At 42.9% G+C, this 21517-nt stretch overlaps 1 protein-coding gene across 3 annotated transcripts in view; it reads left to right on the plus strand.

Annotated features, from left to right (window-relative positions):
- ITGA7 (integrin subunit alpha 7) overlaps window positions 1-21517 on the plus strand; it is a 169981-nt gene that overhangs the window by 82582 nt on the left and 65882 nt on the right. For all 3 annotated transcript variants that reach the window (XM_075852163.1, XM_075852161.1, XM_075852162.1), the window contains exon 3: window positions 1339-1418. In XM_075852163.1, the coding sequence (XP_075708278.1) occupies window positions 1339-1418 (80 nt within the window). The remainder of the gene's footprint in view (window positions 1-1338; window positions 1419-21517) is intronic.

The raw sequence follows: 21517 nt of genomic DNA on the forward strand, positions 1-21517 counted from the left end.
TCTGATCGATTGGGGGCCAAACCGCTGGGTCCATCACCGATCACAAGAAAGGACCTAAGGCCCTCTTACGCTGGTCAAATTTGGTCGGTGAAACGAGCGCCAATCAACGAGACAGCTCATTGATCAGTCCTCGTTTGCTACTGTCACAAGGAGCTATGTATGAGGACGAGCACTCGTTACTCCGATTGCTCGTCCCCATGCATTATTATCATATTGGCAGCACGTCTCCCTGTTTACACAGGAAGATGTGCTGCCGACAGCATAATATTTCATGTTTTTAAACCGATACGATCAGCAGATGAACGAGCGTTTGCTCGTTCATCTGTTGATCGCTCCTGTTTACACAGGGCAATTATCGACAACGAGCGTTTTATGAACGCTTGTCTGCCTGATAATTTTCCCAGTGTAAAAGGGCCTTTACTGTACCATTGATGGGAGTCCCATAGGAATGGAGCAGTAGTGTGCAAGCTCGGCCAACACTCCATTCATTTTTATGAAGCTGCCAAAGATAGCGCTCGTCAGCCCAATAGAAATGAATGGAGCTTGCACACTACTGCTCCATTCCTATGAGGCTCACAGGAACGGTACTCGTGATTAGTGGGGTCCCAGCGGTCGGACTCAGGTCGATCAGATATGGGTGATAAATAATGATTATGGGGAATCTCCTTTAAGCTAGGTTCACATTGACTTTGGGCACTATGTTCAGCATATGAGCCACAAAATTCTCCAGACGTATACTGTATGTCTAACATGTCCAGACTATGATTTGCCAACTGTTTGCCAAAAGATTGTACTTTTACAGCATAGCCAATCAATATGACAAAGTTGTTTGTGGTCGGAAAACTCCTTTACATTGAATTATTTTCTTTATTTTCTATTTTCTTTTTCTATTTTTTACTGTCTTATGTGTAGTTTTTTGGGGGTGAAGTGAAAATGTAAAAAAAAAGTTGTACAAATAAAAAAAACAAAGTTATAAAGAGTGAATTCTGGACAAAATTAAACTGATTTCATGTAATTGAATATCATGTCTCTTAGACCTATACAAGTATTATTGTAAAAGAATTGCACAATGGGGTGTGACAGCTGTCTTCTGTTGCCCCTGTCATTTGCAATGCAAAAGTTGTGGGGACTGACAGTCTGCTACAATTTCGAGAGATTATTATTATTATTTGGCCAGATTATTGCATGCAACTTTCCACAATTTCATAAGTAAAGAAAACCAGAAAAATCGCCAACAATTACTATTGGCATGTGAGAACATTTTCCAAACAGCCCACTTAATATATCTTTCATCTCTCTACATTGTTTCTGTGACTTAAACGTTTGTATCTCTACTAGTTGATAGGAACCGGGAGAGTAAAGAAAACCAGTGGCTTGGAGTGACGGTGAAAAGCCAGGGTCCTGGGGGGAAGATTGTGGTGAGTTGCATTTTTGTCTTTTTTTTAATATTAAAATTAGTTCACTCATTTGTTTTGCAACAGTTAGGAAATGTTGAGACGTGGCAAAAATTTTCCGCTGCAGATGTTGCCACAAATTCACCACAATTACGCAATTTGCCGCAAAATGTGCATATTTGTCAAGTAATTCAGACATGGCGGATATCACAACGGACTTGCCGCAGATTTCAGCCTTTGCATTGCAAAGGCGGAAATCCGCAGTGAAAATCCGCTGCTTCTCCGCAACTGACTGTGCTTGCTGCGGAGTGAAAATTCTGCACCGCAGCCTAAATCCCGCACTGTTATTTTCTGCAATGTCTGAACTAAGTTACCTAGAAAGGTATAGAAACCAATGGATAAAAAAGGCTGCTGCGGATTTCTACTACGGCCTGTCCACAGTGGAATTCCGCCACGTCCTTTTACACTGGCCAAATTTGGCCGTAAATACGAACACCGATGAACGAGACAGCTCATTGATCGGTGATCGTTTGCTTCTTTCACAAGGAGCTATGATTAGTAATGTATGGGTGCATTTCCATCATGTCGGTAGCACGTCTCCCTGTTTACACCGGGAGACGTGCTGCCGACAATTATAATATTTAGTGCTGCATAAACGATACGATCAGCCGATTTGTTAGCTTTGCTCGTCCATCGGCTGATCGTTGCCCGATTTACACAAGGCAATGATCGGGAACGAGCGTTCATATGAACACTTTTTTGCCTGCTCATTGGCCCGTGTAAAAGGGCCTTAAAGTGGATTTTCGTGTCTAGCTTCTCTTTCCCTTACAGTCCACTACATTTTTGCTTTTTACATATAGTGATTTCCATCATTGGGTCCCAAAATATGTGACTAATCCTTATAGATCTATTACTAAATTCAATAATTTGGAACTGTTAAATGGGTTGTCCACTACCGGACAACTGATGGCCTATCCACCGGATAGGTCATCAGTATACCATCGGTGCAAGTCGGACACCCAGTCCCCGCACCGTTCAGCTGCTCCGGTTGCCTGCACATTATGTGATGTTATTGCACATTATTTGATGTACAGAGCCGGACAGAGTTGGCTGCAGTACTTCAAATTAACTTGAAGCATTAACTTGAAAAGGAGCAGAGCTGCAGTACTGCAGCTAAGCCGCTATTCCGTGGCCGGAGTCAACTGCTTCTGACATGTACGTCCAGTGCCCGGAGGCAGCCAGAGCGGCTTAACGGTGCGGGGTCCGGGTGTCGGACCCTCAGCAATGATATACTGATGACCTCTCCGATGGATACGTCAACAGTTGTCTGGTAGTGGAAAACCCCTTAAAGCAGGCTATACAGCCAAACTGTCATTCGTCCGATAGCTATTTCTGCCAAATCCACCATAAACATGCATGATTGTTCATTTCAATGGGGGACCGGGCATGTTGCAATCCAACATCGGACTGGGGGTTGTTAGGCACCCATACACATGAGATTGTCGGTCAATTCTATCGATATCAACGGGTTTGGTTGACCTTTCTCTCATATATTGCCATAGTAAAGGCCCTTTTATACTGCCCAATCATCGAGCAAACCTGATAATTGCTCACTGTAAACAGGGCTACGATCAGCTGGTCAACGAGCAAACCCTCGTTCATTAGCTTATTGCATCATTTTAAATGCAGAAAGTTTTATTGTTGTCGGCAGCACATATCCCTGTGTAAACAGGGAGACATACTGCCGACATGATAGAAATGTATGGGGATGAGCAATCGCAGGAACGAGCGCTCGTCCCCATACTAGCTCCTTGTAAAAGCAGCAAGCGAGCCTTTCATTGATCGCCACTCGTTTACACGGCCCTCATTGGACCGTGCAATAGGACCTTTAGACTACATTCAGATGAGCGTAGCGTTGTAGAAAAACTGCAGTTTTTCACATCCGAGGTGCACCCGTGCGGGACGCGTTGTCACGGATACCTCATAGACTAGAGTCTATGGATGGAGGCGTGACACGCAGGAAAATAGGACATGTCCTATTTTTTCATTGACCCCTCACACTCTCCGTTGAAACAATGGTCATGTTAACGGCCCCATTGAAATACATGCGTCCATTTGTTTTAGCGGCTGTCACACGGACGAGATACACGCTCGTCTGAATGAGCCCTTACTCTGATGTTTATAATTGTCCTAATCTTGGATTAGCAGGAAACTGTCCAAAGGTCTGTGAGAAGAAAAACTCAGATGTCAGATCTTAAAATAGTATTTGCACAACTAGAGACATGCTGAAGATGACCAAACCAAGATAAAAAAAACAGACCATAATGGCATTGTTCTACTCTGTATATATTCCATTCCACTGACTGCATCAAAATGCCTGCCTGTTATCTGCTGCTCACAGACTGTCTCTGATTTATCACTGGCCACATATTGTATTACTCATATCCCATCGTACCATTATTATACGGTAAGACTACTGTTTATTCTGCTGTGGGATATTTAAGACAATACATATATATATACATAAATATACACTTATTGTTGGAATTAAAAAAAATTCAATGGCAATATAAAGAAAAAACTTGACTTTTCACAACGAGAATAAAAATAGGTGGTAACCATCTGATTGTTTATAGTCATCTAACAATGATAGTTTCCATAAGATGTTTCATATTATATCTTCTACCTATATTTATGACTGCCAATAACATTTCATACAATAGTAATGATACAATACATTTTGCAAAATTCCACTTACTCCACATTCAAATAGTCTTTGATTTAAAGAAGCTCTGTCACCACATTATAAGTGCCCTATCTCCTACATAAGGAGATGGGCGCTATAATGTGTTTTTAATAGTGTTTTCACCACTTTAGATTTATGCTAATGAGTTGCTTAATGCCCAAGTGGGCGTGTTTTTAGTTTAGACCAAGTGGACTGTAATGACAGGGATAGGGAAACAGACAAGTCCTAATCTACCCGCCACTCAGTCCCTGCCTACTTGCAACGACCCGCCCTAGGCGACGGGGTACAACTGGGCGACGGCCCCTACACTCAGTAAGTGCACGACAGACAACCAGACAAGGAAACACAGAACAAAGGGAAATGGGGCAGTTGCCCACGGCAACACCGTGAGCAACAAGAGAAGTAAACGAGCCGAGTCAAACCAGGAGAGTACGAGGTGCCAAACGCAGAACAGGAGAGTAGTGAACAAACCGAGTCAAACCAGGAGTGTACGAGGTACCAAACGCAGAGCAGAAGAGTAGTCAGTAAGCCAGGGTCAATATGAAGCAGGGTCAAATAGTACAGAAGCTGCAGCAGGGCCAGGAAACCAGCAGAGAAGAATCACAAGCAAAGGAGGAACAGGAAAGGCAGGTATAAATAGACAGAGGGCGGGAGCTAGCTCCGTCTGGCCAGGCTGTGATAGGCTCTCCCACTTCTAAGCCTGCCATCCTGAGTGGTGGAAGATGGAGTCAGTCTCACAGACATAGAAGCAGGTGCAGACTGATTACCTATGGGTGTGGATACAGAAGCTGTGCCTGGCAGATCCTTAACAGTACCCCCCCTTTTATGAGGGGCCACCGGACCCTTTCTAGATGGACCTGGTTTATTGGGGAAACGAAGGTGGAACCTCCTGACCAATACCCCAGCGTGAACATCCCGGGCGGGTACCCAAGTCCTCTCCTCAGGCCCGTATCCTCTCCAATGGACCAGGTACTGGAGGGAGCCTTGGACCATCTTGCTGTCCACAATCTTGGTCACCTCGAATTCTACCCCCTCAGGGGTGAGAACGGGGACAGGAGGTTTCCTCGAGGGAGCCAAGGACAGGGAGCAGCGTTTAAGGAGGGAGGCATGAAACACGTCGTGTACTCGAAAAGATGGGGGCAACTCCAGTCGGAAGGAGACAGGATTGAGGACTTCAATGACCTTGTATGGCCCTATAAACCGGGGAGCAAACTTCTTGGACGGGACTTTAAGGCGCAAGTTCTTAGACTGATTAGTCCTCTCGGTTTGGCCATTAGTTTCAGGATGGAAGGCAGAGGAGAAGGACAGATCAATCTCCAACTTTATACAGAAGGCTCTCCAAAACAAAGAAACAAATTGTACCCCTCTGTCAGAAACAATATTGACAGGGACCCCATGGAGACGCAGGATGTGTTTGACAAACAAGGTAGCTAACGTCTTAGCATTGGGTAGTTTTTTGAGGGGCACAAAGTGGCACATCTTACTGAAGCGGTCTACTACAACCCACACCACCGACTTACTTTGAGATGGAGGCAAATCGGTGATAAAATCCATGGAGATATGGGTCCAAGGTCTCTGGGGGATGGGCAAAGAACGTAGTAAGCCCGCTGGTCGGGACCTGGGAGTCTTGGACCTAGCACAAACTTCACAAGCGGCGACGTAGGCCTTAACGTCTTTAGGCAACCCAGGCCACCAATAGTTTCTGGAAATGAGGTGCTTGGTACCCAGGATGCCTGGATGACCAGATAGTGCGGAGTCATAATTTTCCCTAAGTACCCTTAGCCGGAATTGCAGGGGAACAAACAGCTTGTTCCCAGGAAGGTTCCCGGGAGCTGAACCTTGATCAGCAGCAATTTCAGAGACTAAATCAGAATCAATAGAGGAAATGATTATACCTGGAGGCAAAATACAAGCAGGATCTTCCTCTGAAGGAGGGCTGGCCATGAAGCTACGCGACAGTGCATCAGCCTTAATATTTTTAGACCCAGCCCTATAGGTAACCACAAAGTTGAATCTGGTAAAAAATAACGCCCATCGAGCTTGTCTCGGGTTTAGCCTCCGGGCCGATTCTAGGAAAACCAGATTCTTGTGGTCGGTAAGGACCGTTACCTGGTGCCTAGCCCCCTCCAGGAAGTGGTTCCACTCTTCAAATGCCCATTAAATGGCTAAGAGTTCGCGGTTGCCAATATCATAGTTACTCTCAGTGGGCGAAAACTTTCTGGAGAAGTAGGCACAGGGATGGAGATGGGTGAGGGACCTGGTACCCTGGGACAAGACAGCCCCCACTCCCACCTCGGACGCGTCAACCTCCACGATAAATAGCTCCATTTGGTTGGGCTGAACCAACACCGGGGCCGAAATAAAGCACTTCTTAAAGGCCTCAAAAGCCTGGACAGCCTCAGGAGGCCAGTGGAGGAGATCAGCACCCTTGCGAGTGAGGTCCGTAAGAGGCTTAGCGATGACCGAGAAGTTAGCAATAAATCTCCTGTAATAATTAGCGAAGCACTGTAAAGCCTTCAGGGAGGCAGGTTGGACCCATTCCGCCACAGCCTGGACCTTGGCGGGGTCCATGCGGAATTCATGAGGAGTGAGGATTTGACCCAAAAATGGTATCTCCTGCACCCCAAACACACATTTTTCGGTCTTCGCAAACAGTTTGTTTTCCCGAAGAACCTGGAGCACCTTCCTGACATGCTCAATGTGGGAGGACCAGTCCTTGGAAAACACAAGTATGTCATCAAGGTACACTACAAGAAATACCCCCAGGTAATCTCTTAAACTCTCATTTATGAAATTCTGGAAGACCGCGGGAGCATTACACAACCCAAAGGGCATGACGAGGTATTCGAAATGACCTTCGGGCGTGTTAAACGCAGTCTTCCACTCATCCCCCTCTTTGATGCGGATAAGGTTATACGCCCCCCGTAGATCAAACTTAGAGAACCATTGGGCCCCCTGAACCTGATTAAGGAGATCAGGAATCAAAGGAAGGGGATACTGGTTCCTTACAGTGACCTTATTCAAGTTACGGTAGTCAATGCATGGCCTAAGACCACCATCCTTCTTCCCTACGAAGAAGAAGCCAGCACCTACCGGAGAAGTAGAGGGGCGAATGTAACCCTTGGCCAGGCATTCCTGGATATACTCTCTCATGGCTTCACGTTCGGGACAAGAGAGATTAAATATCCTACCCTTAGGGAGCTTAGCTCCTGGTACCAAATCGATAGCGCAATCGTATTCTCTATGAGGGGGTAACACTTCGGAGGCCTCCTTAGAGAAAACATCAGCGAAGTCCTGAACAAACTCAGGTAGCGTGTTCACCTCCTCAGGGAGAGAAATAGAATTAACAGAAAATCATGACGTCATGCATTCATTACCCCATTTGGTAAGATCCCCAGTATTCCAGTCAAACGTGGGATTATGCAACTGCAACCAGGGAAGGCCTAAAACCAAATCGGACGATAATTTCTGCATCAACAGTACAGAGCACTGCTCCAAATGCATGGAGCCAACAAGGAGTTCAAAAACAGGGGTATGCTGTGTAAAATAACCATTAGCAAGAGGGGTGGAGTCGATACCCACTACCGGGACAGGTTTAGGCAAATCAATCAAAGGCATAGCTAGAGACATAGCAAATTCCACAGACATGATATTAGCAGAGGACCCTGAATCCACGAAGGCACTGCCGGTAGCAGACCTACCACCAAAAGAGACCTGAAGGGGAAGCAAGATTTTATTACGTTTCATATTTACGGGAAATACCTGTGCGCCCAAGTGACCTCCCCGATGATCACTTAGGCGCGGAAGTTTTCCGGCTGCTTATTCTTACGCCTAGGACAGGTGTTCACTTGATGCTTGTCATCCCCACAATAGAAGCAGAGACCATTCTTCCTGCGGAACTCTCTACGTTGTTGGGGGGACACGGAGGCCCCGAGTTGCATGTGTACCTCCGAGTCTTCCGTGGAAGAACGAAGCAACGGAACCTCGGGAGGCATCATGGGGGAGTCAGAGGAGAAAACACATAAACGTTCACGTTGTCGTTCCCTGAGACGTCGGTCAAGTCGTACCGCTAAAGGCATAACCTGGTCTAGGGAGTCTGAAGAGGGATAGCTAACTAGCAGGTCTTTCAGGGCATTCGACAGACCCAACCTAAACTGGCACCTTAAGGCAGGGTCATTCCACCGAGAAGCTACGCATCACTTCCTAAAGTCAGAGCAATACTCCTCAACAGGTCTCTTACCCTGACGTAAGGTCACCAGCTGACTCTCGGCAAAGGCAGTCCTGTCAGTCTCGTCATAAATGAGTCCGAGAGCAGAAAAGAAAATATCAACGGAGGAAAGTTCAGGGGCGTCAGGAGCCAAGGAGAAGGCCCATTCTTGGGGCCCTTCCTGGAGCCGGGGCATAATTATACCCATCCGCTGGCTCTCAGAACCTGAGGAGTGGGGCTTTAAACGAAAATAGAGCCTACAACTCTCCCGAAAGGAGAGAAAAGTCTTCCGGTCCCCTTAGAACCGGTCAGGCAACTTGAGGTGGGGTTCAAGAGGTGAGGTGAGGGGCACTACCATGGTAGCATCAGGCTGGTTGACCCTCTGAGCCAGGGCCTGGACCTGTAGGGAGAGACCCTGCATTTGCTGAACCAGGGTCTCAAGGGGGTCCATAGTGGTGTGAGGGACCAGGGTAGAGTAGGTATATGGGCTTGTGATTATGTAATGACAGGGATAGGGAAACAGACAAGTGAGCCCTAATCTACCCGCCACTCAGTCCCTGCCTACGTGCAACGACCCGCCCTAGGCGACGGGGTACAACTGGGCGACGGCCCCTACACTCAGTAAGTGCACGACAGACAACCAGACAAGGAAACACAGAACAAAGGGAAGCGGGGCAGTTGCCCACGGCAACACCGTGAGCAACAAGAGAAGTAAACGAGCCGAGTCAAACCAGGAGAGTACGAGGTGCCAAACGCAGAACAGGAGAGTAGTGAACAAGCCGAGTCAAACCAGGAGTGTACGAGGTACCAAACGCAGAGCAGAAGAGTAGTCAGTAAGCCAGGGTCAATATGAAGCAGGGTCAAATAGTACAGAAGCTGCAGCAGGGCCAGGAAACCAGCAGAGAAGAATCACAAGCAAAGGAGGAACAGGAAAGGCAGGTATAAATAGACAGAGGGCGGGAGCTAGCTCCGTCTGGCCAGGCTGTGATAGGCTCTCCCACTCCTAAGCCTGCCATCCTGAGTGGTGGAAGATGGAGTCAGTCTCACAGACATAGAAGCAGGTGCAGACTGATTACCTATGTGCGTGGATACAGAAGCTGTGCCTGGCAGATCCTTAACATGGATGTTGTACAGAGGAGTGTATGACTCTGACCAATCAGCATCATGCACTCCTCTCCATTCATTTCCTCAGCTCATATGGATCCTGCTAGACCCTTATGTGCTGTCTTATACTAACACATTAACGATATTCAAGTGTTTAGACAGTGAATAGACATTCCACGGGATGTCTATTCACAATCTCTGCACTTCGTTACTCTATCTGTGGTAGTTACAGCAGAGGAAGCGTGATCTCGTTGTAACCTGTCATTTATCGCGTAATCTCGCGAGATCACGCTTCCTCTGCTGTAACTACCACAGACAGAGTAAAGAAGTGCAGAGATTGTGAATAGACATCCCGTGGAATGTCTATTCACTGTCTAAACACTTCAGTATCATTAATGTGTTAGTATAAGACAGCACATAGCGATCTAAAAGGATCCCTATGCGCTGACTAAATAAATGGAGAGGAGTGCATGACGCTGATTGGTCACTGATTGGTCATCGTCATACACTACTCTCTACAACGCCCACTTGGTCTAAAGTAAAACACGCCCACTTGGGCATTAAGCAACTCATTAGCATAAATCTAAAATCGCTAATAAAGTGGTGAAAACAGATAGTTTTTTTTAAATAAAAAGCATTACTGTCACCTACATTATAGCGCCCATCTCCTTATGTAGGAGATAGGGCACTTATAGTGTGGTGACAGAGCCTCTTTAATGATCATTTTGTTTTTTCTGCTTATTATAATTTATTTTGCAACTTTTCCTACTACATTTTCCATTGTATATTTTAGCCTTGTATGTATCAGCAGTCAAACGATGTTGTTTATTTTCGTTGTCCTGGGATACAACACAGTTCTCACATGCTTGCTGTTGTTTCTCAGGACAGTGAAAATAAACAGCTCTGCTTGCTGTTACATAATGCCAGAAAAAAAAGAGAAAAAAGCCAAAAAGAAAAATAGAATAGAGTCAGTAGAAATTTAATTTAACAAGGAAATTAAAATTACTTGAAGATACCAAATACCTCTACGATGAGTGAATTCAGAAACAAAAGAAATTAAAAAAAATGATGGGCCCATGTTGTACCTCTGCATGCCTAAACAGAGGCACAGAGTGAGGAAAAAAATATTGGCATGCAGCATTACAAACGCATTCTCCCCTAGAAGCATTGCTTTTAGTGTCGTATAGAGTGAATTACATACTGTAGTACCTACGTAATACAGACCCATTTTCACTTCATGTGCTTTCTTACGGGGTGCCATTTGCACATGGCTGTATCATGGCTCCGATTATAACGGAGCAGGAATAGGTTTTCCATAGACGTTCATTACCTCTCTACTCTAGCTCTTTATGTCTCTGATTTTTTACGGAGGCATATGGAGTTTTTTTCTGTTGGATTCCATATGAAAAAATTGTGTCATGCACCATCGGACTCCGTATGTATAAAGTAATTTTCCCCTAAAAGCATTCCTTCCAAGGGAAAATGTCTTTACATATACATAGTCCAACAGAGCCTATATGGCGGTGCACAGAAGACTCTAACGTTAACACGTGGCGGAATTGCTGTGGAATTCCGCTGCGGACAGTCCTCACTGGAAATCCACAGCAGACAGTTTGTCCATTGGTTTCCACACCTTTTTAGTTATCTTCGTGCAGACGTTGCGGAAAACTCCGGTGCGGACCATAGGCTGCGGTGCGGAATTTTCTGTCCGCAGCATACACTGGCTGTTGCGGACTTGATGTGTATTTGTTGCGGAATTTCTCCATTGACTTCAATGGAGTTTCAAAATTACGCAATGAAATCCGCAGATGTTATGTGTGTTGCGTTGCGGATTGCTTTCAGGAACAGGATATTTCATCATTCTGGCTGGACCTATGTGTGTTGAGGTCTATACCCAGACTGGGAAGGAATGTTTGAAAGAGAGCAGGATGTACTCTTCACCTGAATCCGCAACGACTAATCCGCAGCATTTTACTTAACATTTTAGCCAAATCCGCAACGGAATCTGAAACGCGGATTATGTGCGGCATTGATGCAGTGTCTGCAGAATTCTGCCACGTCTGAACATGCCCTAAGGGTATGTTCACACGCTTAACAAAAAACTTCTGGAAATACGTTAAATACGAAAATACAGCTTCTGATTTTCAGGCGTTTTTGAAGCTGAAAATGAATCTTCTTTTAATTTGGAGCTTCTTTTTGAGGCTTCTTTTTAGGCGTTTTTTGAGGCGTTTTTCATAGTGTTCAATGGAAAATCAGCTCCAAAAAAGCCTCAAGAAGTGACATGCACTTCTTTTTACGGAGCGTCTTTTTACGCTCCGTTTTTTAAAACAGCAGCGTAAAAAGACGCCCCATAGGAACTAAATGCTGTTTTTCCCATTGATTTCAATGGGCAGATCTTTGTAGGTGTCCAGCTTCCGTTTTTTCAGACATTTTTTGAGGCATAAACGCCACGAAATACGCTTGAAAGCACAGCGTTTCTGAACATACCCTAAGTATGGAGCCAAACAGGCTCCATGCACTGCTGTACAGGCTCCGTGCTAGTATGCATGAGCACTAAGGTTGTATTCACATGGGGCTTTTTATGGTGGTTTTGCAGCTGTCGTATTTGACCAGTGGTCGGGGAATTCCAATACGTTGCATTATTGAGTATTGTGGTTCTGAGGTTTTGGAGCATGCTTCTATGAATCACAGTTTTCTCTAACTAATCTTAATGACATGAAAATATAATCTGCGTTGCTCATAGGGAAATGAAGTCACTGGGGTGACCATACACCTTGCATGAAGCTTTTGTACTTATTTGGATGTTACTATGCAGGGTGTATGGAAATATCGATGTCTATTTTTCGTTAGTGATGTACTGGATGAAGAAGCCCAGACACTTGTTACTCTACCTGCTTGAAAGTAATTTGTGGTCATAGCATAAAGCAGTGAGTCAGAGTAACTGGTGTTATTACCCTAAGCTGCTGACATGAGTCAGATCTCCCATTAACACTGACATTCCATCCCAGTGCTGCATTCCGGGAGGGAGCCGACCGTCTAGTTATATAGGAATGGATGGCACTCAGTGTAATGTGGGCCTATAACTAACCAGACTCCACAAAGCCAAATGATCTATTATATATCCACATGTTTCCAATGAGCTTCTTGCGTGTTGGAATAGGGACATGATTTATCTAGTTTTTGCGCACATACCAGAGTATAACGGATGGTACTTAATAATCTTGCCTTACCAGCTGCTGGTATCTAACAGTGCCAAGTCCGGCTTCTGAAATGGGCGGTATATGTGATGAATATTGTATTAGAATTCTTCTGCCAGATACGTGGAATACAAGAAAAACGGCTCGGGGTTTTGATGCAGTGTATTTAATGTATTCATGTCACACACATACCATTCAGTCTCCTGGGGAACAAGGTAAATACATAATGTTAACACTGCGGAGCGAACGTTAAGATGGAAAGTTGGGATTCACGTTGCCTCGGTGATGCGGTGACCTTTGCATTGTCAGCCAGCACAGCAGGAAAGGGATGGGTGCTATCTACTGAAAATTTGTTACTAATCTGTATTTTTGGTGACCTAGGGGGCAGTATTGATCAATTCTTCTGCTTCCATGACTGTTCATTTGCAATATTATGTTAGAATATTAAGTTGGTAGCTATTATCTGTGAACGTATTAGCAGTGTAAAGAAGGTATTTCTGAGATTTGTGTCATTTATTACCGCTATATTAACCCTTTCACTACAGTTTTTAGTTGAATTGTAAAAATCATTATATAATAATATAATAATTATAACCCCATATATTTTCTGAAATTAGATACCTGGGACATAGTGAAAATGCCAATAAGCACTTTACACCCATGAGCTAAGCAATTCTGCATCAAAGCGTAACTTTTTTTTGTAGAAAATGCATAAAAGTTTGTGCGAGCCTTATCTTAAAAAAATCATCGAAACCGAAGACACAAAATATCTCAGTGATTCAAATGGCAGTAAATATTTGAGTCACGGAGTTGATAAATGGTCTGAGTAGGCACTGAGTGCGATTAGATGTGCAACTGCTCATCTTCTCTTGCCTTTAGTATATAAAAAAGTGCTCTATAAGGCCCTTTCACACAAGTCGATGATGGGGAAACTAGTTCTCATATGAACGCACGTTCCCGACCATCCGCCTGCGTAAACATGGCAGCGATCAGCCACCGAACTAGCTCAGCGCTCGGCTGTTTTCATCAGCCACATACACTTTGAATGGTGCAGCACTCTGCATGCCTGGCCTCTGCTCCATTCAAACTCCTCCTAGTCACCTTCTTGTGGATGGGGGGAACGGGCGACTAGGGTCCCCTGTTCTGGCGATCGGTGTGGGTTTCAACGGAAAGGTGAAAAAATGCTGGAGGCTGGAATACCCCTTTAAGGCTGGATTCACACATTGCATATTTGTTGCAAATTTTGATGCAAATTTTTGGGTTTCAAATTGATTGGGAAATAAAAAGGAAAAACTTTTACTTCTCCTTCCTCCTGGACACACTTCTGGCTTTGGCTCAAAAATCTGCATCAAACTTTGCAACAATTATGCAATGTGTGAATCCAGCCTAAGTGTTTTTGATGTGGACTGAAAATAATTATGTGACGACAAAAGTAAATTTATTTCCCCGAAATGTAATTTATGGCTAGGCCTGTTTACCAAAATAGATTGGATTGCATTGCTTCTGACTTGCTATACAGCATTCCTATTTTATTGCTTTAATTATATCTTTATGACATTTTTCAAAGGGACCGAATCTGTCACTAGTGAGAAAAGATGAGGATACTACTGAGGGGCTATAAATGTCATTATTTTCAGGAGCAACCTCATTCATCTTTGTTCTTTCCGTAAGTCGGTGATGTGTTATTGCTAAGAATTCCAGTGCTATACTAAAATTAATAAATGTAAACAAACCAACCCACCCCCACCCCTCCGCCGCAGTCCTGAAATAAGACGGAAGGAGCTGCAGTTTCTTATAATATAAACATCTTGGCATTTTATTGCAGTATTTTATTATTTATAGAAGGCAGAAGAAGCCAAATGAGCCTGAGATTTAAAACACATATTTCCATTCTCGTCAGTCAAGCAGTTTTTCTCCATGTGAAGTCATAACCCGGCCCGGCCCTGCCTTATTTTTAGAATGACCAACTGTATTGCATAGTTTACAAGCGCTGTCTGGTCCCAGCTTCCTTTTAACTTAATTTTCTTGACCTGGATGAATGGTCTCCGGAATGATTGTCTTTAATTGTATTAGCGTTGTTCCTTCCCAATATTTTTTAATTACCCTCAATGTGAATATTTTGCACTGTACTGTAATGGCGGCAGCGCAGCTTCTGACTATGGTCTGGAAAATGTATTAGCATACTTACTAGAGGATCATAAAGCAGATTAGATCTTGAAGCATTTATTGGAAAGCTGAATATAGAAAGTAGCCATGTCCTATTCATCTAATCCAGCAGCTTCTCATGTCTGGCAGCCTGGGTGAATTTATGTGTACTGAACCATTGCATTCCACCTGAAGAGAAATGACTGGTAAAGTTTATTACAGTTAATAGTTTCAGAGCAAGTTTTACTTTAGAGGACACACAACTTTGTTTCTTATTGTTATATCTCTAAAGCAGTATCATGTTATAATAACACAAAAGTATGGAATTAGGTATATTCACAAATAAATACCGTTTTATTATTGTAAAGGGGTTCTCTCATGTTAGAATATGCCATCAGTGTCCTATCGGTGGGGATCCGAGCACTAGGACCTCCGCTGATTTTTAGAACAAAGTGGCAGCGGCTCTAGCTAAGTGCCGTGCCACTTTTTCTCCTATTAGAGCCCCTTTTTCTGAAGGCCGCATGTTTGGCCCATCATAGTTAATAGCGCTATGCCATCCATGTCTGTTGTGAGTACAAATAAGATATTTTGGTTAGAGCTGTCATACCCTGCTGAAATTGACAGTCTATCTCTTGGGGCTTCAAGTTAGACCCCAAATATAATTAATATATTATTAATCTCTATGACATATAATAATGTCTTAAAACATATCATCCCAAAAAAAGAGAGAAAGAATACAGAAACAAAAGCAGTGCAGATGCAGGTACATCTATATTCAAATACAAACATTTTAAAAAACATAAAAAAGAGCAATAATACAGGAATACACTTCGTTGTCATGCTGAACTTCTGGGATGGGCGGGGGGGGGGGGGATTCTTGAACTCCTGCCTTGGGCACCGACCTGCCTTTCCCACCTCTGTTCAACTCATTTACTTCTGGAACACGATTTGGCTTTCTTTCAGGGACTCTACGTGTCAGTGTTCCTACGTCTTAAGACAGAACACCTATTAATAATGGGTTTAGTACAACAACTTAATTTATTCTGTTTCATATATAGTTTATCAACACCCAAAAAGAGAGAAACAGCACAGAAACAAAAGCAGAGATACAAGTACATCTTTATTTTTATATAAACATTTTAAAATTCATTAAAGAGAACCATATTTTGGGAATACACAAACACAGAATAGTGCTAACCGGTCAGTGTACATATCAATCATACGTGTGTTGATATATGCATTTAAAGGCTATGCACACTCTTAAAGGGGCAGCGCGTGCACCGGACTTTCATGTTTAATTAGCCCATAGCACCCTGGACTATAAGAAGGGCTCAGCCCCTTCCTTCCATGCCTGAGCATTGTTGTCGTACCCTAAGTTTGTCTATGCAAATGGTCTCCTAGTGTTTCCCAGTTCCCAGTGTTCCCTGGTCCTGTATCCTGTATCCCGTGCTATCCTGGTCAAGTGCCGTGCTGAGGTGAAGTCGTGCTGTGCTGTATACCATGCCTGTCCTGCTACACCACGCCTGACATCTACCTGCTGCATAGTCCCAGCCGAGCCTGCCTTGCTACTGTCCGAGCTCCCACAGGTACCCTATACGAACTATAGACTGTAACCTGCGCCCTGTTGGCCAGCTGCCATATCGCCCAGTGGGTAGGCCCAGTGGGTCCATGAACCCAACGTGACAGGTCTACTGTGTTTTAATCTCAACCATGTAATTTAAAGGGGAATCTTCCACCTGCACACAATCTGGCTATAGGAATAATGGCTGGAAGCACCCACCAGTATATTAATATCCGGTACCTAATAAGGAGTAAGCCATCTTTTCCCTATAGAATAGCTTCACTTTTACAAGTACAGAACTGGTTAGGGCTTTCAAAGAATGATAGTGGTATTAATCCAATTCACACGATGTGCTTCAGTCCTTCCTGCAAAGGATCAATGATGTTCAGATCTTGGTGAGATCATTGGAGCTGTTTGACTTCATCCTGCTGTTCAGGAAACCTTTCTTTAATTTGTGTATGGCATCACCAGTAATGACAACATTATGAAGGTGGCATTAAAATATAAATGGCATTTGCACTTTAGGTTGCATCTGGTCTTGTAAAATTGCCTCAGATCATTTGGCTATTATACAACCATGAAGGTCAAGCATCTGTCATAATGTCTCCCTTGAGGTGACAGCTCATATCATTATAGATCTCATATCATTATACAACCATGCTGGTTCAGACCGCAATATAACTTCTCCTTCAATGTGCAGTTTAAAATTATACTTCAATAGATTAAGAAATATATTAATAAATATTGTTAGAAATTATTCTTTGTTTCTTGAGTTTCGAGTACAGACATCTCTGTTAATGCTATGATATCAACTAAAAGTTTTCCTCCAATATCCTAAAATTTCTATGCCTTTCTTGGTACTCCACTGTCTCCCTAAACCCCTTAGTTAGGCCCCATGCACACGACCGTAATTTTGATCCGCAAATACGAATCCGTAATTGGGAATCAAAATACTGATCCATTCATTTCTATGACCCACGGACACCTTCCTATATATTTACAGGTAAGTGTCTGCGCTGTAGAAATGACCCGCAAAAAAATAGGACATGTCCTATTTTTTTATTTTGCGTAATGTGCTCCTATACTTTATAATGAGAGCACGGCCCGCAAATGCGGGTGACAGTCCGTGGCCGACCACAGCCGTCCGTGCCCGTAATCACGGACCGTGCACACGGCTACGGCATGCCGCCTGAGTGTCTCTTTTTCTGTGTAGTACAGCTGCAATATTACGAAATGGCTCCAAACTGACTGATCACTTGGTATCTCACCAACATCCCCCAAGAATAGTTCATCTCAGGTCACATTGTCCAGTTTATGAATCCACCTTTTTTAGCCTAATTTGGAATGCATCAAACTCATAAAGCTTTTTTATTATACTTTTCCTACGTGTAGGCTCCATTCCTGCAAAGTATTAACTAGTCTACACTATAAAGGGAAAAGCTCTTTTTCACCACAGTCCACACAAATAAACATTTTAGAACTCAATTGACTCTATAAGTAAAACATTACATCCAAATAAAAGAAGCAGGTAAATAACAGAATCCCAAACCAGGTTTCAGGGCTGAAAAAAATTATTTTTCTAACATTTTATCTCCTTCACATGATGAGCATTTTTTTCAAGACAGTTATTTCATACGGCCCTGCAGGACAGCGCGAAATCGGGTGACACTTTTTTTCATGGGCATTGTTATGTGGCATTATATATGTATATATATATATATATATATATATATATATAATTTATTTTTTTTTCATTATTAATAAATTAAATAAATGGTGCAAGACACCTTTAAGTTGGGAGATGTTCAATCTACCCTTGTAAGCAAGATATACTAAATCTTGTAGTCAATTATGTTATATATTGTGATGTAGGGTTTTTAGTTTCCATAATAACTTTTTCCAACCTACATTTCAAGTTAAGCATTTAGTATGGATAAGTTATTAACTGATTATAATAATTAAGGAACCATGGTATTTGATATTGTCATAGAACCCCTTTATTGTAGTTAGCAGATACTGGAGATCAAAGCTCCAGCCAGTGCTGAAAGGAGTAAAGGGGTTTTCCAACAAAACACATTTATCACCTATCTACAGGACCCCCACTGGTCTGTAGAACAGGGGTCCCCAGTCCCCCGTTCCTGCTTACTACACGACCACGCTGAGGAGTTTGAAGGTAGTGGCGTTCAAGCATGTGCGCTGTCGCTTTATTCAAAGTCTATGGGACTGACAGAAACAGTTAGCACAGCTGTTTCCAATGGTTTTTCTTGGATAACCCCTTTGGGCTCCCTTCACACACACTTTCTTTTCTGCAATTTTAAAATGAATGTAAAAAACACCAAGCATTTCATGCATTTTTAATAGCATTTTTACATGCTTTTTTTGTAGCTTTTTTTATTTAGTGTCATGTACAGGTGTTTTTCCTGGTGCTTTGACTATACTATAGAGCAGCCTATGGAAAAAAAGGACAGCAAAAATGTAAAACCTAGAGTATTCAAAGCTTTGTGACCCCTAAAGCGCTACAAACCAAAATGCTGTGTAAGTAGAGTTTTTCATATTTTACTATAAAATCTAAAGTAACCTTGGGCCACAGCATTTTTACCCCCCCCCCGCCAAAAAAAAATGACACAGAAAATTAGATTAACTCCCTGTGTGTGAATTCAGCCTTGAGGTGCAATATTGAGTATTATGACTGCTCTATTCTGGGAATCGGTGTTGGTGCCCGCTTACAAACCAAAACTGATATAACCTTCTGACAAGTCAAATGACACGACAGAATATAAGTAAAAGTGCAACTTTCTTAAATTGAGAGCACCTCACTGACACTTTAATGTCAAATGCAGAAATATAAGCAATAAAAGTAGCTTTAAAGATAGTTATAGAGTTTATGCAAGTTGCTGTTATTTTTATGCTAAATTTATTTATTGAACTTTGGTTGTCAATGTAAAAAGGAACTGGCTCTAAGTATAGTAACAACTTCAAGATTTTGGTTAACACTTCAGCATTTTTTGGTAACATCTGTTCTGAGTTATGTAATAATGTTTTATGCATTTTTACTTGACCTTCTCCTTTTAATATACAGTAGCCTATTTATTTTCTGTACTTAGCATATATTAGGAGTACTACATGTCACCGAGTCAAAGATATAAGATTAAAATCATCCTGCAGGATCATGCATTAAGCTTAACATACACTAGAGATTTTAACGTGATTTAGACCATTTTTGGCCGACTGTGGGTGCCTTTTCGTGACTCTAATGAGTGTGACTGACGCCGACCAAAGGTATATATCTGTGGAAAAGTTGATCTGCCGTATTGGATTTTGTTGGTCGTTGTCGGGTGCAGTCTTTGTAAAGTTGTTCATGCCAAATGACAGATCTGCATCCTATCAATAGAAGCTCAGACTAGGCCACAAATCAATGCAGACATCGATCGCAGATATGTCGTTTTAATTTATGGACAATGACAACCTTCACAGACCAACCATTAATGACAAGTCGTTCAGAAATCCCTAATCTATGACCAGCTTTATTAGGGCTATTTTTTACTAACTACCTGATTTTTTTTATTGATGACTTAGTTTAGCTTGCTATAATGGAAATCAAGTTGCGGTCCCCAAAATAGCCTTGGATTGCTGTGGGTGCAACAAGCAAAGGCGAGGTCTAGCCGAGGTCAGAAAAAAGAGTCAGTCAAAGGAGTTAGAATTAAAGTCATAGTCAACGACAGGCCAAGGTCAGAATCCAGTCAAGATCAAAGTGAAAGTATACACTAGGAAGTAACCAATAGTCAGGAAAGGTTATTACCTCAGCAGCGTCTGTTTGCAGAGATCCTGTTTAAATAGCCCACCTAATGACGCCATCCGATGGTGTCGAGAAAGCCATAAGTACCAAAAACGTGAGTCTGGTAACCGGAGGTGTGGGGCTCACAATCTAGAATCTTAGAGCTGCTGCCACATGCTGCAATAATACGCTGGACCAAGGAACAGTAAGTAACAGGAACCATAGAATCCCATTGTTTTGCATAAATGCAACATATGCCAAAGTGTCATCATTTTTGAATACTTTTTACCTTCTATTTAGTGTAGGCAGTAACATAGGGCTTTAGTGCTATTGGTTATGCAATAAAAATGTAAACGTTGAGGTGTACTTTTTTTATAATCAAAGTCAATGGTAAAAACATAAGGGTTGTGTTTTCTGCACCTTTTCACAGTATATTTATCCCACAGATTTCTTATGTGTGTCCCTGTATAAAATCAAAAGCACACCGAGGTACCGTTTGGGTCCACAGGAGACCATGGGTACCATATTACAAATGCACACATCACAAATCTGTAGTGCTGCTGTGTGCGTGATCTCTTCGACTGTACTCAATTTATTAGAGGAAAAATTTGCTGCATCGAAGTGCAATTCAGAATGGACACGCCTCAAGGACAGGAGCAGTATATTCTGTAGACATATACTATATAGCCAAAAATATGTAGACACCTGTCTATCACAGGTAATATGGCCATCCACACATTAATACAGCCCTTTTGTGGCATTATCAGCCTCTATTCTTCTGGGAAGGCTTTCCACAAGATTTTGGAGTGTGTCTGTTTAAATTTGTGCTCATTTAGCCAAAAGAGCATTTGTGAGGTCAGACACTGATGTTGGACAAAAAGGTCCGACTCACAATCAGAATTCCAATTTGTCCCAAAGGTGTTTGATGGGGTTGGGACCTCGTCTTTTGCACAGGGATCACAGTCATGCTGGAACAGAAAAGGGCCCTTCCTCAAACTGTTGCCACAAAGTTGGAAGCGTACAATGTTTGAATGATCTTTGTATGCTGTAGCATTAACATTCTCCTTCACTGTCATTTAGGGGTCAAACCCTGAAAAACAGCCTCAGATCATAATCTCTCCTCCACTCATTTTTACAGTAGGCATTATGTATTCTGGTAGGTAGCATTTTCCTAGCATCCGCCAAATCCATATTCATCCATCAGACTGCCAGGTTGGTCCAGTGGTGGCTACTCATTTCGAAGCTTGGAATTGCACATGGGGATCTTAGTCTTGTGTGCAGCTGCTCAACCATGGAAACCGATTTCATGAAGCTCCCAACGCAAAGTTCTTGTGCTGATGTCCCTTTCAGAGGCTGTTTGAAACTCTGTAGTGAGTGATACAACAAAA

The sequence above is a fragment of the Rhinoderma darwinii genome, chromosome 2, assembly GCF_050947455.1.
Source record: "Rhinoderma darwinii isolate aRhiDar2 chromosome 2, aRhiDar2.hap1, whole genome shotgun sequence".
Taxonomy (NCBI): Eukaryota; Metazoa; Chordata; class Amphibia; order Anura; family Rhinodermatidae; genus Rhinoderma; species Rhinoderma darwinii.